The sequence below is a fragment of the Sus scrofa genome, chromosome 16 (assembly GCF_000003025.6).
Source record: "Sus scrofa isolate TJ Tabasco breed Duroc chromosome 16, Sscrofa11.1, whole genome shotgun sequence".
In the NCBI taxonomy this organism is placed as follows: Eukaryota; Metazoa; Chordata; class Mammalia; order Artiodactyla; family Suidae; genus Sus; species Sus scrofa.
This window is the reverse complement of record NC_010458.4, coordinates 12,111,530-12,132,919: the sequence shown is the minus strand read 5'-3', so window position 1 is coordinate 12,132,919 and position 21,390 is coordinate 12,111,530. Positions and strand designations below refer to the sequence as shown.

The 21,390-nt window shown below is 34.6% G+C and overlaps 1 protein-coding gene across 3 annotated transcripts in view; it reads left to right on the top strand.

Moving 5' to 3' along the window:
• The window catches only part of CDH10 (cadherin 10), a 182,986-nt gene that overhangs the window by 144,753 nt on the left and 16,843 nt on the right, over positions 1-21,390 (top strand). For all 3 annotated transcript variants that reach the window (XM_021076631.1, XM_021076630.1, XM_021076629.1), the window contains exons 6-8: positions 14,674-14,861; positions 16,150-16,403; positions 17,171-17,307. In XM_021076631.1, coding sequence (XP_020932290.1) covers positions 14,674-14,861; positions 16,150-16,403; positions 17,171-17,307 — 579 coding nt within the window. The remainder of the gene's footprint in view (positions 1-14,673; positions 14,862-16,149; positions 16,404-17,170; positions 17,308-21,390) is intronic.

Sequence of the window (21,390 nt, the reverse complement as noted above, 5' to 3'; positions counted from 1 at the left end):
GATAATGGGATTCAAAGTCCCTCTGTATTATGATATCCTCTCGAATACACTTGGAAAGTACCCCTGGGTAGGTATAGAAAACATATACGGGGAAACAAAACTAGCAGCACAAATATGTTCAGACTCAATTAAGCTGCTGTTACAGAGTTTTCCGTAAGCCTAGGATTTCAGGCGAGATACACTGCCAAGAGACTGAGTACCTAAAACAATGTAATAAGTTTATGAATGACTCATTTAAAGTTATCTTTAACCTCCTCCAATTCTATAAGCTTTTTATGTTCCTCCACATTGCAATTGTGTGTATCTATCGATGCCAATTAACTTGGAGACAATTTCGAAGAAATGAATCAAGATGGATTCCTTAGTCTCTGGGGATCAATGACAGCTTCTCTAAAAGCTTTGTCCTGTTGCTTTCTTCAGTGGCATGAACAGGAAACTAAGACATCTTGCAGCATCTCGTTTTGCTCTAATTTACCTTAAATGCCCAAAGCTAAGTTGGTGATCGTGTCTCCAGTGCTCACAAATTTAGGTTTCTGCTTTCCCTCTGGTGAGACTCTTCAATTCCAAAACCTCAATTCTCTGTCAGCCTCTGGTGTGACTTTCAGCTCTCCTCTCCTTTCTCCTAAATGCCCATTTAGCGTTGCATAATTTCCTTAACTACTCTGCAGTTTCCTCTGAGGAGCTTTATCTTGTTTTTAATTTCTTCCTGTTAAGCTCATTAAAAAACATCTTTTAAACATTATACAATGGAATAGTTTATAAACGTGCATAATTGTATCATTTGTCTTAAAACAAGTATTGTTTGAGATTATTATGCAGCATAGAGATGTTACAATAAGATTACACAAAGCAAATAAAAAAATTAAACTAATGTTAAATTATTTTGTTGATTCATATGTGTGGTGCTTTTCTATCACGGCTTGGAAAAGTAGAGCGTCCTTAATGTAAATGTGAATAGAAACAAGGGCAGGGAACAAAGGAAGAAGTCAAATTGTCTCTGTGTGAACCTTGTTTTTTTTTTTTTTTTTTAATCACAAAATGATAGCTATTTGTTGCCAAGCTTCAAAACCTGTGTTTGCCCTCCTTGCTCTCCCATTTTTTTTTCTGGCATCTCTTTTGTCCTTCTCAAGGAAGTCACCCTGCCACATCTCTTATTTTGCCTATCTTATGCCTTTGCTTCAAAGTCTATTTCATTGAGCTGTCAGTTATTTCTAATTCCAGTACACAAATCTGCAGTGTTTTTTAATACTCAAGTGCGAAGGTCCTATTGATCAAATTTTTGGTAGAACAAGTGATCTGGAATATTTAGTTTTGAATCCTAAAAAACCAGAAATATATAAATTTGTTTAAAATCTTTAATAATGAAAATTTAGGTGTTATGTGAGGTTGTTGATAGCTGTCTCAAAGTACACTTATTTAAGTAGCTTTATCTTTTGGCCACTCCTTAGGAGGACGTCTTTGCAATAAAATCATTTCAGTTTTTACTTCCAGATACAACTTTGCTTAGGTGATATGGAAATGGCAATTACCTTTCTCCTCCTTGCATTCATGCCTTTGTGCTTAAGTCGATAACCAAACTGAGAACATACTCACTGGGAAGAAATATTTATCTGCCCTAAACATTAAAAGAGAAGCAGATGATTCAATCTGACACCTGGGAATGAATTTAAAACAACTATAAATTGGAATTGATAGGGAAGCGTACCACATAATTAAAGCTTCATCAACTGTAAGATAAAAAATAAGGAGCATGCAAATAGATGTCTTTAAGGAACTTGAAATGTAAGATGGGTGACAGGTGCTACTTTGCTTTTGTCAGTGTGTGCAGTACAATCTGTCTCCTTTCTGGATCCCCCCTACTGCTTCCCCTACATGGTAAACACCCTTGCCGGCTCTTAATTAAAGCAATTTCAGTTTGCTTGACAAACTAAGATACTTGTGTTCAACAGACAAGACTTGGAAATAAATTTAGAAGTATGAATGCAGATCTCTTTCATACCTTTCGAAATGTACTTTTTGAACATTGAAAAAGACCCAATAAATCTTGTCCCCTATTTCAGAGAAAGCATTATCCAACTATATGTCTTGGGCACTGAATAAATGTTTGTTGAATGAATGAATTAATAAAGTTACTTATAATCAAAACAATCATGAATGTATTGTGTTATGTATATACAGCATATATATCTTTATAATACAACTATCTGAATTACTTAACAGAAGAACTAAATCTGTGCTATTTTGATGAATGAGCTCGATCTTAATCCATGCTTTTCTGGAAATTGTGGATCTCCGTGAAAACACTTTTATTAGTGCTTCAGGGAGAAATAAATATACCTTAGTGCATGTATACACACACGGTTCACCCGCTTTTCGTGTGTATGTGTGTATCCTTTGTATATGAAATGTTAGACTTATTAAATATGAATCAGTGGAGCATGATCACGTCTCTGCAAAACCTCAGAAAGTTGTGAAGATTAACATGGATAATACTTACTCTCATGAAAATGAAATAAACTTTGTGATGGCACAAACCAAGAAACAAAATGAAATAATAAGTGATTTGGATCATTGACCAGAACTATAATGACAAGTTCAAAGCAGACAGATTTCAGAATCTAAGCATGTGCCTAAAAATACAAGCAATCTCAAAAAAAAAAAAAAATCCAAGCTAAAAATAAAAAGTGGGAGAACAAATTCCCAGGGACAATATTCACAGTGAAATTAATGTGACAGTAAAATTAATGAAACAAAAAACTGTTTTTTTTTTCTTTTGTTCTCACTATCTGTCTGTTAAAAAAATCCATGATGTAGAGATGTTTTGTTTTGTCTTTTTTACCATAACTTCATCATCTCTAATATCATCAGGACTATTTTCTATTTATTTTTTAAAAAATAATTTGCATTGAAGTATTAAATTCACAGATAATTTTTAATGGAAAATAAGCCACCCATTCCATTCTTCCTTAACCATAATTCTAATCATCCCGGATGATTTAAACTGTTACGTTTTTCAGTTCATCTAGATCAAGCTGCAATTCTCTAATATTTTCTTGTTGTTTTTAAAATATTTTTATATATTACCTTTTAATTGCCTTTTATGATTCATGAAAATGGAGTTCAGTAGCATTTTAATCTGTTCTCCCCCTAATATGATTATAATACTTTTAAAATTTCTCTATTGGTTATCTTAGAAAATTTAAATGTTAGGAAACTTACATCCAACATTTTCAGCCTTCCTCTCTTTCTTTCTGCCCAACAGCATTCTCCCTGAAACACTAAATATAATCTAAGAATACAAAAACCTGAAAAATAGCACAGAGAAATCTACTCTAAAATTTGTGATGATCTATATGGGAAAAAAGAATGAATGTATGTATATGTATAACTGATTTACTTTGCTGTACACCTGAAACTCATACAACATTTTAAGTCAATTATACTCCAATAATTTTTTTAAAGAGATGTGAAATAAACTTAAAAAACATATATTTTTCTTTTTAAGGACATTCCTTTGGCATATGGAAGTTCCCTTGCTAGGGGTTGAATCTAAGCTGCAGCTGTAGGCCTACAACACAGCCATGGCAACACCAGATCCAACCTGCATCTGTGACCTACCTATACCACAGCTTGAAGCAATGCCATTTCCTTAACTCACAAGTGAGGCCAGGGATCAAACCCATGTCCACACAGAGACAGCGTTGGTTCCTTAACACGCTGAGAGCCACAATAAGAACCCAAAAAAATTTTGTATTAAAAAACTATGATTTTTAATTGCATTTATCAAAGTACTATTCTATTATTTGTGAAAGTTTGGTCTTTAGTCCAAAAATTTATTCTAGAGCATATACTAGTTCTGAAAAGTCTAGGAGGAAAAAGGCCAGATATTTTATTTTCCATGTAATGATTTCAACTATTGAATATTAAAGGTCCTCTTTAGCGAAGTTGTATTTTCCAAGACATTACAGGTTTGTGCTTTAGGTGTCCTGTGTGTACTGTTGTTCAAAATTTATTAGTGAAAAATCCTATAGCACATAACTTCATTTTGGCAACAGTCAGAGTTACAAACTTAGATCCTTTAGTACTCTCCTTCCAAAATGAGCTGGCTAGTCTCAGGAAAATCTGCCATTTTAGACATTTCTTTTTCACTTTTGTAGCTTGGTCATAGCTCTCTTAATCTTATATATTCCTGTGTCTTGATTTATCCCCTTATTTTCCTGGAATACATTGTTCATTAGGTTCTTTTAAAAGGCCCAAAGGGAGAGAAATTTGCTGAGTCTAAAACAAATCTTTATTGGGCTATCACACTTGATTAATAGGGTGGCTACAGTGAATATTTGAAGTTCAAAATAATTAACTTTATCATCAAATTTTGATGACATTGCTCAATATCTTTCTAGGATCAAGTGTTACCTTGAAAGATCCACTGACAGTTTGATCTAGTTCTTTTATTTTTTTCCAACTTTGCAATTATACATTAATTTTTAATTTTGTGTGTACTTCCCTCTATTGTCCTGTAGCTCACCAATTTTGACCTTTCATGATTTTAATTTTCTGTTTGATCAATTCACTTTTTCTCTGTAGCCATGGAATGTGGAATTTCCCAGGCCAAGGATGAAACCCTCACCACAACAATGACCCAAGCCTCTGCAGTGACAGCACCACATACTTAACCTACTGCTCCACAAGGGAACTCTTGTTCATTATTTTTTAACTGTTTTAACTTCAACTATTATATTATTAATATCTATGCATTGTATACGGTATCATATCAATATGGCCACTTTTCATAGCTATTCTCTAATAAAAATTTTTATAACTTTTACTCCCAAAAAAGTATTGAATATATATATATATATATTCAAATATTCCTTATATGATGAATCCATATTAGTTGTTTTGTTGATATGATTCAGCTAAAGTGTGTTATTTGTTTTGTTATTCTGCTTTTAAGTTTTTTTTGTTTTTTTTTTTTTTGGCTGTGCCCACAGCATGCAGAAGTTCCTGGGCCAGGAATCGAACCCATGCCACAGCAGTGACAATGCAAATCCCTAACTGCCATGCCACCAGGAAACTCTTGAGTTTTATTTTTTTGTTGCTTTGCAGTGTTTTGTTTTCCTGCTGATGCTCACTTATATTTCCTCTTGTTGATATTGTATATATATATATATTAAATTAATAAGCATTGAAATTTGTGAAATCTGGGGTTAAATTTTAATAGAATATGTTTACTTCTGTCAAGTGCCAGGAACACTAACAGCACTTTTAAGTGATGCATAATTTGACAATTATTTATGATGTATATGGATTTATTTGCTTGTTTTAAGTTTTCATGTAGTTTATAATAACTATAAGAGAATATAAGTAGTATCATTTTAAAGCATTGTAAGTACTTTAAAAATAGTTTTCTTTCACTGCATGATCCTTGAATTTTGTGCATGTGTGTGTGTGTGTACTTGAGAGATTATTCACATATATAAATATACGTAGTATTTATGTATTCTAAAACAAAATATTAGTTATCATTGATATTTATGGTTTATTAAAATAATATCAAACTATATAGAATTTTCTGAAATTTGCTTTTTTCCACTTAATGTGATGGATCTAACATTCATCCATATTTTTTCCAATATAATTATAGCTCATAGTTTTCACTTTTGCAATGTTGAGAAGTATGATAATGTATGTTTATTTACCTATTCTTATGTCGTTTCACATTTGGGGGTCTCTTGCTCTTTGTTTTTTAAAACTTTGTAAACAATATTCTGTATGGCATTTCTGCAGCTATTCTTCTCATGCTCATTGCTGGATTTTATTTATGGTAATATTTAACTTTACATCCTATAATCCTGTTTTAGGTTGAATTGTGTACCCTAAAAATACATATTTTTAAGTCCTAACCCCCCAGTACCTCAGAATGTGACCATATGTGGCAATAAGGTCTTCACAGAGGTGATTAAGTTAAAAGATCGTTAAGGTTGGGGCCCTAATCCAATATGAATAGTGTCCTTTAAAGGAGGGAAATTTCGACACAAAGAGAGACATGCACGGAGGGAAGACAATGTTAATATACAGGCAACAGATGGTCATGTAACTGGGGAGATGCATCTACAAGTCAAGGAGTACCAAGCATCATTGGCAAACACAAGAATCTAAAATAGGCAAAGGATCTTCCCTAGTGCTGCCAAGGGCAGAATGGCCCTGCCAAATGCCTAAGTTTCAGAATTCTAGTCTTCAAAACTGTAAGGCAATACATTTCTATAGTTTTAAGCTACCTAGATTTTGGTACTTTGGTACTCTAGGAAGTTAACATTTCCCAAAATCATTGTGCCAGATTTAACCCCCGTGAGCTCCGCATAATAGTTCCTACTAGGTCACATACTTTTACCATTTGGTTTTGTCAGACTTTATTTTTTGTTAATTAAAATGGCTGTAAAATGATATCCCATCATTTGCAAATCTTGCATTTGCTTAAGATCCAGTATATTTCTTGCTGTTTGTCTTGTCTCTTCTACTATAAATTGTTTTTCATTCACTTCCTTGACTACTTTGTCTCCTTGTTAATTTGTCTTTTCCTGTGGCTCCATATGTATTTACGTATGTATACATACGTACATATGCATGAGTGTGTATCTGTATCTATATTTATATACACACATATGGGTGTGTGTGTGTGTGTGTGTACCCCAACAGGCACTGACATGTTCTACATCTTATGGCACCTCACTCACTCCATCATGTTCCTTCCTTTGTGGCTTTAAAAGCCAAGTATTTATAACTATTTTTATTGAGTTACAATACATTTTTCCAGTGCTGTTAATGTCTTTCACCTTTGTAACAGGCATCTGGGGGAGAAAGTTGTGCGATGAGGTAGCAAGGAGTTATCCTCTCAGTGGCCTAATCACAGTGGTTTTCTTGTCCGTACTCTGATTCTCCCTGAAGTAACTGTAGACTGCTTCCCGATTCTTCACCCACTGTGCTGTGGACGCCAATGTTGTCTTTCTCCCCTAGCAGTTACAGCTGCCTTTGTTTGTGAAATTAGAGCTCTCCAGGGTTATCTAAACATACATTATGGATGTAGAATGCTGTGAACGGTGGCTTGATCACCCTTCCACTGAATGCAAATCACTTACTAGTCCTAGATTATTGGGGAAACTGTTTGCTGCTGTGTAACTACCCTGTGGAGAAACTAGAGTTTGATATTTATTCTCCTTGCTTCAAGAGACCATAAAAATAAAGATCAATTTTGTGAAAATAGCAGCTTTCCTCTGACCAAAAGGAGGCTTCAGTTTTCTACTTACCTCTCTAGGTTCTAATTTTTATTCAAGTTGGAGCTTGTGCTTTATTAACGCCTTCAAAGGTTTATCTCTAGCTCTATGATCCACAAATATTGCTTTTAAATGTGAAAGTTGAACTGAATTAACTAACTTATACTGCCAGAAACCTAATCTGATTTTATGGGGTTTTTTTTGTTTCTTTGTTTTGTCTTTTTAGGGCCACACCCATGGGCAGGTAGAGGTTCCCAGGCTAGGGGTTCAGTCATCTGTAGCCACCGGCCTACCCCACAGCCATAGCAATGCAGGATCCAAGCTGCATCTGCAACCTACACCACGGCTCATGGCAAACCTGGATCCTTAACCCACTGAGCAAGGCCAGGGACTGAACTCAAGTCCGCATGGATACTAGTTGGGTTCCTTAACTGCTGAGTTCGGGAACTCCTGATTTTATGTGTTTTAATCAACTAAATAATTATTGATTTATCAATGATTTTCAAAATTTGAAAATTTTCATATTTTCAAAGTGCTGGTGAATAAAAGCAAGTTGGTTGGTTTCTTTGCACTTTTCTATGATTCCGATAATCTCTGATACATCTTTTAATTTCTATCTCAAGAAAACCTAATCTCACCTTCCTTTCCATTCATCAGACTTAAAAATAGTAAATCTCCAAGAAGGCTTAGTTTATATTATAGAGAAAACAAAGGTGTTCCCATTGTGGCGCAGCAGAAACGAATCTGACTAGGAACCATGAGGTTGCGGGTTGATCCCTGACCTTGCTCAGTGGGTTACAGATCCGGCATTGCCTTGAGCTGTGGTGTAGGTCGCAGATGCAGCTCGGATCTGGCATTGCTGTGGCTGTGGCACAGGCCAGCAGCTACAGCTCTGATTAGACCCCTAGCCTGGAAACTTCCATATGCACAGGTGTGGCCCTAAAAAAGACAAAAAGAAAAAAGAAAAGAAAAAGAAAAAACACAGTGTTGGTGAGTGGTATTTGGACATTAGGGTTTTTTGGTTTTATTCTAATGGAATGGAATTCTAGGCCTTTTGCAGTGACTATGATTAATGCAAAAATGTGCACCTACTTTACAATTATGAATTTATATATAAAGATTTGTATAACCAGTTCTAATATTACAATGTTTCTATTTAAATATTTTTATTCTCTTGTACTACAGGGTTTTCTCTTATGCTGAAAAGACAAATTATAATAGTATAAATCATAGCACTCTAAATTAATTTTGAAAGGTACAAATACTTTTATTTCTAAAACAAAAATCAGTTATATATTAAAAGGCAATTACTTATTGTTCTTTAAACTTTTATATTAAAGATATAATTAGATTTTTTATTTCAAATACAGTTACCTTCCTTTTGGTTTTCTGACATGTTTGCAATTTTCATATTGCATTATGAAAAAAGAGTTATTCCATTTATTAAAATTTTTGAATACTATACAATGTTTTAAAATTTGGATTCTCACTTCATTAAAAGAAATGAGGATTTACCTGGAGACACAATTGATTTTAGGACTTGGGCAGGAAAAATATAAGATCAACCTGAATATTTTGTGATACTGGGAATTAAGGAAGTACTCCCACCCAAAAAAAAACCCATAAATAAATGATGGAGGCATGGTGAAAAAAAAGTAGAGCCAACCTAAAACGTTACCCAATGGGAGTTCCTGTTGTGGCGCAGCGGAAACGAATCTGACTAGGAACCCTGAGGTTGCAGGTTCGATCCCCGGCCTTGCTCAATGGGTTAAGGATCCGGTGTTGCCATGAACTGTGGTGTAGGACGCAGACGTGGCTCCAATCTGGCATTGCTTTGGCTGTAGTATAGGCCGGCAGCTATAGCTCCAATTAGACCCCTAGCCTAGGAATCTCCATGTGCCGCGGGTGCGGCCATAAGAGGACAAAAGACGAAAAAAAATAATAATAATAATAAAATATTACCCAATGACCACACCTGTGAGAATTTGCACAAAACAATAAATAACCATATTTTTAGATTAAAACACGTAGAATAAAATAAATTCCTTGTCTCTATACTGATAGGAAGAAAGAAGGAAGGTAAGGAAGGGAGGAAGACTTAACAAAGGAAATATTTAAAAATGGCAGAAACATCTTCTTAACCAAGTGATCAGGGTTAACATCATCAGTCGTATGATGTATTGGCATCACATGCTCCCTGATGTGAAAACAGATCACTTTTATAATATCCTTGACCAAAATCCTTAACTCAATCTAATCATGAAAAAATCTGAGACAGACCCAGGTTGAAAGACTTTTTACAAAATAACTGACCAGTATTCTTTAAAAGTGTCAGGTCATAGAAGGCATGGAAAATGGAAGAACTCTCACAGATTGGGGGAGAAAAAACAGGCATGACTTCCAAAAGCAAAACAGGATCTTTGAAAAGACTTTAATGGAAAAGCTGGTGAAATTAAAACTGAGTTTGGAATTTAGTTAATAGTAAAGTGATTAGAATATTATTCCTAACAAACTCAACTTTATACTGCATATGTGATTATGAATTAAAAATTAAAACTGAACTTATTGAATAGTATACAATCAGTTGTGGTACAGCTTGAGTTCGAACCCACATTAAGAAACCTCCACACATTTCTTGTCGGGTTTTGGTATCATGGACTTACGCTACTGAGCGCATATAATAAGCTCTGCAACAGTCCTCATTTTTCTTTTCTCTAGAAGATTTGCACATAAAATTGTAAGTTACTTTAAGTAGAATAATTTTTTCTCTGTACCACATATTTTAATTTCTTTTCATTTCTTTTACAATTAAAATATTTATTATAGTTGATTTACAGTGTTCTGTCAATTTCTGCTGTCTTACAGCAAAGTGACCTAGTTATACATATATATGCATTCTTTTTCTCACATTATCCTCCATCGTGTTCCAACACAAGTGACTAGATAGAGTTCCCTGTGCTGTACAGCAGGATCTCATTGCTTATCTACTCCAAATGCAATAGTTTGCATCTACTATCCTCAAAATCTCAATCCATTCCCTCCCCCTTGGCAACCACAAGTTTGTTCTTCATGTCCATGAGTTTGTTTCTTTTTTGTAGATAGGCTCATTTGTGCCATATATTAGATTCTGGATGTAAGTGATATCATATGGTATTTGTCTTTCTAACTTACTTCACATAGTATTAGAATCTCAAGTTCCACCCATGTTGCCACAGATGGCATTATTTTGTTCTTTTTATGGCTGAGTAGTATTCCATTGTGTATATGTACCACAACTTCTTAATCCATTCATCTGTCAATGGACATTTAGGTTGGTTTCCATGTTTTGGTTATCGAGAATAGTGCTGCAATGAACATACAGGTGCATGTCTCTTTTTCAATGAAAGTTCTGTCTGGATATATGCTTCAAGTAGGATTGCTGGATCACATGGTAGTTCTATATTTAGTTTTCTGAGGTACCTCCATACTGTTTTCTCTAGTGGCTGTACCAATTTACATTCCCACAAACAGCAAAGGAAGGTTCCCTTTTCTCCCCACCATCTCCAGCATTTATTATTTGTAGGCTTATTAATGATGGCCATTCTGACCAGTGTGAAATGGTACCTCATTGTAGTTTGGGTTTGCATTTCTCTAATAATTAGTGATGTTGTGCATTTTTTCATGTGCCTGATGGCCATCTGTATGTCTTCTTTGGAAAATGGCTACTCAGGTCTTCTGCCAATTTTTCAATTGGGATTTTTTGTTGAGTTGTATGAGTTGTTTGTATATCTTAAAAATTAACCCCTTGTCCATTGCATCGTTTGCAACTATTTTCTCTCATTCTTTAGGTTGTCTTTTTTTTTCTTATGGTTTCCTTTGCTGTGCAAAGGTGTATAAGTTTGATTAGGTCCTGGAGTTCCTGACATGGCTCAGTGGTTAACGAATCTGACTAGAAACCATGAGGATGTGGGTTCGATCCCTGGCCTTGCTCAGTGGGTTAAGGATCCAGCGTTGCCGTGAGTTGTGGTATAGGTCACAGACACAGCTCGGATCCCACATTGCTGTGACTATGGCATAGGCCGGCAGCTACAGCTCCGATTCGACCCCTAGCCTGGGAACCTCCATATGCTATGGGAGCAGCCCTAGAAAAGGCAAAAAGACAAAAAAAAAAAAAAAAAGTTTGATTAGGTCCTATTGGTTTATTTTTGTTTTTATTTCTATTGCTTGGGGAGACTGACCTAAGAAAACATTTGTACAGTTGATGTCAGAGAATGTTTGCCCAAGTTCTCTTCGAGGAGTTTTATGGTGTCTTATGTTTAAGTCTTAAGCCATTTTGAGTTTATTTTTATGCATGGTGTGAGGGTGTGTTCTAGTTTCACTGATTTGCATGCAACTGTCCAGCTTTCTTAGCACCACTTACTGAAGAGACTCTCTTTTCCCCATTTTATATTCTTGCCTCCTTTGTAGGATTAACTGACCGTAGGTGTTTGGATGCTTTTGCAACTTTTTTAAGTCTTCCAATTTTATCTTATTTGAACCATCAGTAACATAGAAGTTATTTTTAATTTTCTTCTAGATTTTTAAGGACATGAGTATTGGGAGGATAATCTTTTTTTGTATTTACCTCTACCTTAAATTGTAGCCTGCTCAGGGAATTTAGTATGTACTGATTTATTAAAATGTATTTAAACATGTCTGATAACTTAATAATTGGTCAAGTTGGGTTCAGTGTTTCATGCCTACTTGAAAAGAATCTGTACTTTGTAGATAGTGCATGCATGCAGGTTTTATATATATATATATATATATATATATCAACCCAATCATGAATATTATTTGTATTTATTTTGTTTATATTCCATGTATTTGCAATATTTTTGGTCTGGTTAACTGATCATTCATTAAACAACATTATTGTGACTGTGTTCCACATATACTCTAGGTTTGAGGATAGATAATCTTGGTACTAAAGTTTAAAAAAAAAACATTTTGTAAGACATTATAAATGAAATGAAAAAATTAAGAATTTATCCTAACATTCATAATAAATGCTTTCAGTAGAGATGTGACACCATTTTTATATTTTAGAGAAGCTACTTCTGCTGCAGTATAACAAATCAATTTATTGAGATGCTCCTTTTCTAATATTTAATTTGTTAAAGAAAGTCAATGAAGAAAGTAGGCTAAAGTTGATGATGTTTTGTGGTAGAAGAATGGTGAGATAGATATATGTCAAAAGGAAGAGTTAGAGGTTCCAGGCAAAGAGTTGTTCAGAAAATGTCTTCTAAGGAGGAAACATGTATTAACTTGAAGAATAAAAACTTACTGGAAAAACCTAAAGAAGACAAGTGTTATTAATTAAGGGAGAGAATACCAGGAAAGAGGAGCCAGTCTATTGGAGGTCCAGTCTATGTATGATTTAAGTACAAAGGGACCTATCAAAGGTTTTGAAACCCTCAGTAACAATTGATTAAATTATTGTTTTCAATGGATAATATAGCTTCAGTGTTTACTGAGTGTATCTGAGATTTGAACTATAGGACCTGCTGGATAAATTAGGAAGTTTGTCAGCTACCCAGTATAAGTATATAGGGAGTCCTGCTCTGGTGCAGTGAGTTAAGGATCCTTCATTGACACAGATGTGGCTTAGGTCTCAGCTGCAGCTCGGATTTGATCCCTGACCCAGAAACTTCCATATGTTGTGGCTGTGGCCAAAAAAGAAAAAAAAAGAATAAGTATGTAGTGGCTACTATACTCAAAGAAATACTATGGGAATAGAATGTAAAAAAAAAAAGTGCAAAGTTGTCCCTGTCTTGTGTACCATCCTCATGGTACACACAGATTAACAAGTGAATGCCCAACAGTTTCAAGTGATGTGAAGAGTGATTGATAGAGAGAAAAATCATAGAAAAAGAATTTAAAAGTACACATTAAGAGGCTAACTGGAGTGTGATAGAAAGTGTCTTAATAATGTCTCCTAGGAAAGGACTTTTCAAACTGAGCAGACACAGGTGCCTGTATTTGTTAATGCTGCCATAACAAGGTACCACAGACTGAGTGGGTCAAATAATAGAAATTGATTTTCTCACAGTTCTTGAAGTAGAAATTCAGATCAGGGGGTTCCTTAGGGTCTTACGTTGGTTTGTAGGTGGCCATCTTCTTGTCTTCACAGAGGCTTTCCTCTGCACCTGTGCCCAAATTTTCTTAGGACACTAGCCATGTTAGATTAGGACTTATCCTAATGCTCTCGTTTAACCTTAACTTCCCTCTAAAGACATTGTCTTCTGGAACAGTCACATTTTGAAGTAATGAATAGGGGTTTGAAGTTCGATATATACATTTTGAGGGCCATGACTCCCTAAACACTCAGCACATAATAGTGCCATTTTCTTAGATTTGGTAAACTGTGTTATGGTTTTTTGAGGGTAGTTGGGGATGAGTTTTACATGAGGGAACTAGTATGTGAAAAACAGAGAGATGTACGGAATTTATATTTTTGGCAAGAAGACTTTGAAAAGTCCAGTTTGGTGCACATCTTTCCTGGAAGCAACTAAAGGAAACACATTTTAGGAAAGATATACTCAGGCATGAGCATGACTAGCTAAGAGATTTGGATTTTATTGTGTATATTAAGGAGAATTACTTAAGGTTTATGAGCAAGAAGGTGCTGTAATCAGAAGTGTGCTTCGGGTCGATTAATCTGTCAGTAAATGTAGTTTATGATCAGGTACTAAAACATAAATCTCATTAGCAGTAGAGGTTGTTCCTGCTGGAAGCACAAGTAGGTGTACCATGGGCTTAGATATTTCTTGTTTTGCTCTGGAATGGATGGGAATTTGCTAGAATTTAGTGTTTTTACACTGACACCACGAAGGGCATCTTTTTATTTCTCCCACAGACTAGCCTTTGTGTCACCTGTCACAAACAGAGGTAGGCTTCCTCCCTACAATGGCTGATTTCATGGAATTGTGTAATGTTCTGCCCTGCAGCTGAAGTAAACTGAGTAGTAAATATCTAAAAACAACAAAGGAAAAACAATTGAAAAATATTTTCACTGCAATATATAAATATCTACGGTATATTCTATGATTTGTTCTGATTGTATAAACACACACAGGTACACAACTGCATTCAAAGCTAATCTCTAGTTCTTTGTGTGAATGCAAAACAATAATAACATGCTCACTTAAAAACTAGAATTTCTGATATGATTAGAGATTGGGTCTCACTATTTATAATAGGTACAGACCAAATTTCCACTTTTTCTGTACCTAGACTTATCCATCTGATGTGTCTTCTACTTATTAATTAGTCAACATTTAATGTAGAGCTTAAGATTTATAACATTCTCTCATAATATTTTGTCTTTGAATACTCTATTGAGAAATCTCTTACTTTTTCTTTCTGTCTGTATTCTTGACAGATACCATCCACCTTCGGGTCCTTGAATCCTCCCCAGTTGGCACAGCCATTGGAAGTGTCAAAGCAACTGATGCTGACACTGGGAAGAATGCTGAAGTTGAATACCGAATTATTGATGGAGATGGGACAGATATGTTTGACATCATTACTGAGAAGGACACACAGGAAGGCATTATAACTGTGAAAAAGGTGCAGAACATCAGCAGAAATAATCACTTGACTGTTTAGAAAGTAGAGATTTCTATATGTGTTATCCATTCATGCATTGTCCATTAAGAAATATCACTGCCTTGTTCTAATATAAATATGTATTATGAGGGGCATAAAGCCAAAAGTCTCCTTGGACATTTTTACCAAATATTTTTGTTGACTGAAACATGAAACCTGAAATTTGACAAAATTTAAAAGCCAAGCTAATATATATGTGATCATATTTCTGAACTACAGTAATAAAAGCCCCTTATTAACGTTGTTTTCTTAAAAATAGTTAATAACTAATAATAGCAATATATCATTACACTTGGAGGCATACGTAGCATGCCATCTATCCAGATGTATGAAGCAATAATTAGAATAGCTAATAAAAAGAGACATCATGGATTGGAAGATAATTTCATTGTTCACATTTCCCCTTCTGCTACATAAATTAAACTTTTCTGCTAACATATGCTCACTAATATAATTTGAAGGTAACTAGATTTTTTTTTTAATTATGGAAAGTACCATCACTATCAGAAAAAAAATCAAGGCACAGTAAAATTTAGGTCCTAGTGAAATGAAATACCTTGAATTCTCTATTTGCCTGAAGTAACCACTGGTTAATCACAAAAATATCCTCAGTCTATTTTAAAGCCCCAGATAAAAAAACAGCTGTCTTTAAATGGATAGCAAAGGAGTGACCAACTCAATATTTAAGTTCCTTTTCTTTCATAATGCAATAGAATTACCAATTAACTATCAAAATTTTTCTCTTTACCCAAGGTTTTTCTTATTTTTAATGTTTCATATAACTGTTTACAGTTTTATATTAGTCTTTAAAATTTCATCCAAATTTATGTGATACCATGATCCCATTAAACTGAATGGAAATATCACAATATATGTTTTAAAAGATTACTGTGTTTTTTTGTCTAGAAAAATTTATCAGTAGCCACTGCTACTAACACAATCCACCAGCCATGTTTTTTAATGAGTTACCATTTTATGAGACAGGTCTTAAAATCCTTTTTAATTTCTCTAAAATTTAAAACCTCACTTTCCTATGTTCTGAAGTATTACATTTTAAATACATAAAAAGTAAAAATTTAATCCTATCTAATATGTAAGGATTATATATTTTTATTGCTTTTAATTATTTACACTTAACAACTTGACAGATCTCAAGTAGGCTTTAAAAATCATACTGTAACTTGGAAGAACATACAGTTCAATTTCCCACAATATAATTTGATGATTTACTTATTTATTTTTAACACAGCCACTTGACTATGAGAGCCGAAGACTTTACACTCTGAAGGTTGAAGCAGAAAATACCCACGTGGATCCACGCTTTTATTACTTAGGGCCATTTAAAGATACGACAATTGTGAAAATCTCTATTGAAGATGTGGACGAACCTCCTGTTTTCAGTAGGTCCTCCTATCTGTTTGAGGTTCATGAAGATATTGAAGTGGGCACCATCATTGGAACTGTGATGGCGAGGGATCCAGATTCTACTTCCAGCCCCATTAGGTAATGATGCTTATGTTTAGGATGAAAGAAAGAAAAAGAAAAAAAAAAAAGGACTGAAGTAAATATAGAGATTGTCGAATTCTATTTAAAGCATTTAACACACTGAAAGATAAGAGAGTCTCTCCATAAGTTGTGCATCCATTTAATGAACACAAGTGTTTAAAACAAATTTTCTCTGTTCTGGGGCAGGGTAGGCACGAGTTTCATAGCGTGCTTCAGGTTTAATCATGCCATTTAGCCTGAAACTTAGCTCGTATTCTCTGACTGTATCTTTAAGGTATTTGTTGTTCTGACCCCTGGTACAGATAAAGGGCATTATGTCCGCTCTGCATTTTTAGTGTAACTAAATCAACTTATTTGTGCTTTAGGGTTTTTAAATAATTTGTGAGGCTGAGAGGAGTTTTAATAATTAAGAAGAATATAATCATGACAATGTTACAATGTAGTTATGGTTTTAGGAACTCTTCTGTACTCCAGCCATCAAAGGGGAAAGTTTAGTTGTTTTGGTATATCAAAAAAAATGTATAATATTCCAGAAAGATCAGAGTCATTTCAATTGGGGGGGGGAGGCTGGGGGAGGGCCAGAGAGTGTGTGTGTTTATGTGTATGAGAGAGAAATTGATGAAATAGTCTGCATTCTGGGTCAGTACTATGTCCTCTCTTGAAATTATTATATATCACTATATGTGTGTCTTTGAATTTTACCATTTTCTCCTCCAAGCCCTCGGTAATAATGCCCTGTGTTTTTCTCTGCCCTCTATGCTCAGATTCTCCTTAGATCGCCATACTGACCTTGACAGGATCTTTAACATCCATTCTGGAAATGGATCCCTTTATACATCAAAACCACTTGACCGTGAACTGTCTCAGTGGCACAATCTTACTGTTATAGCTGCTGAAATCAGTAAGATGAATTTTATGTATATAATATTTAGCATATTTGTAGTTTTTTATATGAAAAATAATCCCTTCTCATTGTGTACATGAATTATAATTTTAATCTAAGGTTTTAAAAGGTCTCTCAACACTGTAATTGTTTTCAATTATTTCTATATATACTGAGAAATAGCTATAGGCAACCACAAATCTACATTTAATGTTAACTAATAAGAATGAACTAGAATTGGGAACAAAAGTTACTCTCTTTGGAGGAAAGTGAAATGTACTAAATTTGTTGCATGGGCACTATCAATTAAAACCTCTGCCAAAATTCTAGGAGACCTTTATTTAATAACAAACACATAGGTGGATATCATTACTTCCTTTTTTACACATGAGGAAACAAAGTTATTGGTAATAATAGCCAATATTAAACCCTCTGTGCCAGAAATTATTCTAAAAATTTTAGCTTAATTTTTCCTCCTAATATTTTGATTTACCTTATTTAACAGAGAAGGAAATAAGACTCCAGGGATTTTATTAACTTGTCCAAAGTCACAATGCCAGAAGTAGTAAAACTTGCATTTGAAACTAGTCAGTCTGTTTGTAGATTCAATACCTATTCTATGCCTAATTTATAAAATTTCATCCAACTAACAACAGACAGAGCCAACATTCAAAATCATATCTATCTCTACTTGCAAAAGTTCTTGCCCATATACGGGACTGGCTACATAATTTTTATGGCCCATTATAAAATGAAATTGTTAGCCTCTTGTTAAAAAATGAGTAAGAAATTTAATATGGCAACAGCAGAGCATTACTCAAGAATGGGTGGGGCCCTTCTAAGTGTGAGGCCCTTACAGAGGCCCATGAAGCCAGCCCTATCCATACACACAAGCCTGTTCATGGTTTCTACTTCCTGTATTATGATAGGAGCATGAAAAAGAGCAACTTTTTTTATTTTTAATTTTTTGGGGGCTGCACCTGCAGCATGCAAAATTTCCCAGGCTACGGATTGAACCCATGCCACAGCAGTGACAATACTGAATCCTCAACATTTCAGATCTGAAAAACTGAGCTTGAGTCCACAAACACATATCAAGGTCAAGGTATCTGAGTAATCATTCCAGTATTCAGAAGGCAGGGCATTGGGGCTCAATTACTAAGAGTCTCAAAAGGATGGAACTAGTCTAGACAGATCATTAGCAGTGAACTTAATTCCCTAAGAGAAAGTAGTTGATTTAACATTTTTCTTAAGCCTTGCTCTGAAATATAGATTAACCCTACTGTCCAAAAGATTGGATTTTTCCATAATGAGATAAAAGTGGCTGTATCTCTTAAGGTGAACCAACAAATTTTTGAGTTTTTCTTAAGGAAGGCTTTTATTTCTTTATCTGTCTCCACATCACAATGTTTAAATGTGCCCGACAGGATCCAGTCTGATTATTCTAGAATCATGATTGTTTGTGCTCTCTGCTTGATTCAAGATCCTTATTCAAGCCCAATGAGCTAGGAATTGCATTTTCCATTTCAGATACTTTGAGAAATTTAACTTCTAAAGCTAGTTGAAGTAATTACAATTCTGTAAAAAGCTAAGTCAATTATGTTCTTTTTAAGAACTAAACCTACTTTTTGCCTTTAAATAAAATCAGTCTATGGTGTAACTGCTGGAAATGCCTACCTGCCAAACCACAAATAGTCAGGGGCCCATTATGCTGTTCTGATTATTAAATGGAATGAGGCTGAGAGGGAAACAGCATATAGAGAATTGTTTTTACAAGATTTTAAACACTGGGTTTATGGTGTGTCGTACACCAAGCCCAAAGCCATGCAGAATTGCTTATAAATGTGAGTCATGCCGAAGTGTTTCCAGTTTCTGCCTGTAACAGTTTAGTTCTACATTCCATAGCAGTATATCCCTTCATATGGCAGGTACTATTCCAGGTAATCATTTAGTGCATTATACCATGGCCTAACTTCTTTTTTTCATCTTTAAAAAATATTTTTAAATGCCATATGGAAAATAAAAAAATCTAAAATTAAGGTCACAGTCAAGAATTATAAAACATGTTGTTATAGAAACGAATAAGTTTCTATAACCACATCTGAAAATCAAACTATAATCATTGAAATTCTGAGAACAGCAGAGCGAAGAAGTTTATGTCTGGAGGACTCCATTTTCTATACCTGCTTCCTTCCTCATTAATAGAAATTCTTGCCCCAAGCATGTAGAAAACTTAGCTTTTTCTAAAGCCTGGGATTTCTGGATAACAATTTAAGCTTCTTCTTCCTGGAGGTGTGGAAAAGCCTATGAATACATGGCATGGTTTTACCTTAGGACGTACATTTTGAGATCCTTATTGCTCATACATTCTTGCTACAGTAGAGTTTGCTGGATGACCGAGAGGCTCTGGTTGTAAATATATGCCAGCTATTATTCAGGATGATGCTTCTTTGCAATGCTTTATATTTTTATTTAAACATAAGCTGCTGCATCTGCCCGTAAAAAGATTAGTGTAAGCACTGTTTTTTGAATAGGTGACTCCAGGCCTGCTGCTTTACAAAGCATGTTTATCCCTGTGGATTTAGCTTTTGATTTGAAGAGCCTTGAGTTATGTATAAAGAGGCTTGAGAATCTCCATATTGTATGAGGAAGGGGACTCACAGTACAGTTTTTTAAGATATGAAACTTTTCTGTCTTTCTCGGCTTCTGTGGCACACTTAGAAAGTGAATTGCTACCGATAAAAGAGATATTTCCATGTCGAGATTTTATATTGAAAGAAAACATTTTCATGACCACTAACTCTAAAAATAGGCTAAAGAGCACATTCTAGAAATTCTGGAAGAATCAGACCTTCCCACTCTTCTCCAATACAACAAGCAGTAACTGTGGGTAGTTGAGGATTCATTTGTTGGTGAACACTATGCCTCTGAGTTTTAACAAATGGTTTAGAAGCAGAAGAGATAGGAAACTAGTGAAAAAGCATTTTCTTTTTTTTTACCTCCTCTCTCCACTTTTTCCCAAATGTATTCCTTTTGAGATTCAAATTAATTATAGGAAAGTTAGTTAACACATTTTTATTGTGCAGATGCTTTGTATGGAAAAGGAGAGGATAAACTCTTAAGTAACATAAGGAAATGAAGAAGAAATGACAGTGATAATAAACATGATCTTAATAACAATAGACAAGGTGTATTGATATTGAGTGCTTACCAACAGACTGATACTTTAATAAGAAATTTTCATGCATTAGGTCACTTAATTATTCAGATAACTTTATAAGCTTAAAAGTTCTGTTTTGATTCATGCTGAGTAAACTGAGGCATTAAGAGAGAGAGCATAAACTGGCCAAAGTCACGCAATAAATGACTGGTAGATCTGGGGATCAAGACAACTCTGTTTGACTCCAAGGTCTAAACTCTAACCACCTGACATACGAAGAAAAGAACCATATGCAGCAGTAGAATAGCAAATAAGAAATCAGAACTTGAGAACTGAATACATATGGGTTAAGACCAATGGAAGACTTAAGAGGAGTGTTAAAAGAGGAAATGCATTCTAAAGTTTCCCTTGAAAAGGGGAAGACAAGGTAAATACACTTCAAATGGATTAAGAATTATGTCTGCCTTCCTACATACTATTCAGCCTTATAAAATGTCGTGGCCAAGTAATTAGTTCTTACATTTTATTTTTTAAAAGTGCTGATTTCATTATTTTAGTAACATAATTACATGGCAAGGAAGGAGGAGGAAAAAATACTCCCTATTTGTACCTGACTGTTTTTTAACCCTTGTATCTGAAAAAGTATTTAGATAAAATTAGAAAGTCAGATGAATTTCACAAGGGTAAATTATATTATTCATAACCCATGTTGGTAGAAGCCATTTAATAAGATGGCCACTGTCCCTCAGCTAATCTGCTATTTTTGTTGTCGTTGTTTTGTTTTACTTTTAGCTAATTATGTCCTTCCTCCTTTTATTATTGATCTTGAGCTTGACTTTGCCAAAGTTCACATAGAAGTTGAACTGAGATTTTGTGCTGTCACAAAGGCTGATGAATATAAGCTAAATTTAAGATGCCAAAACCCTCTCAGATACCAGTGC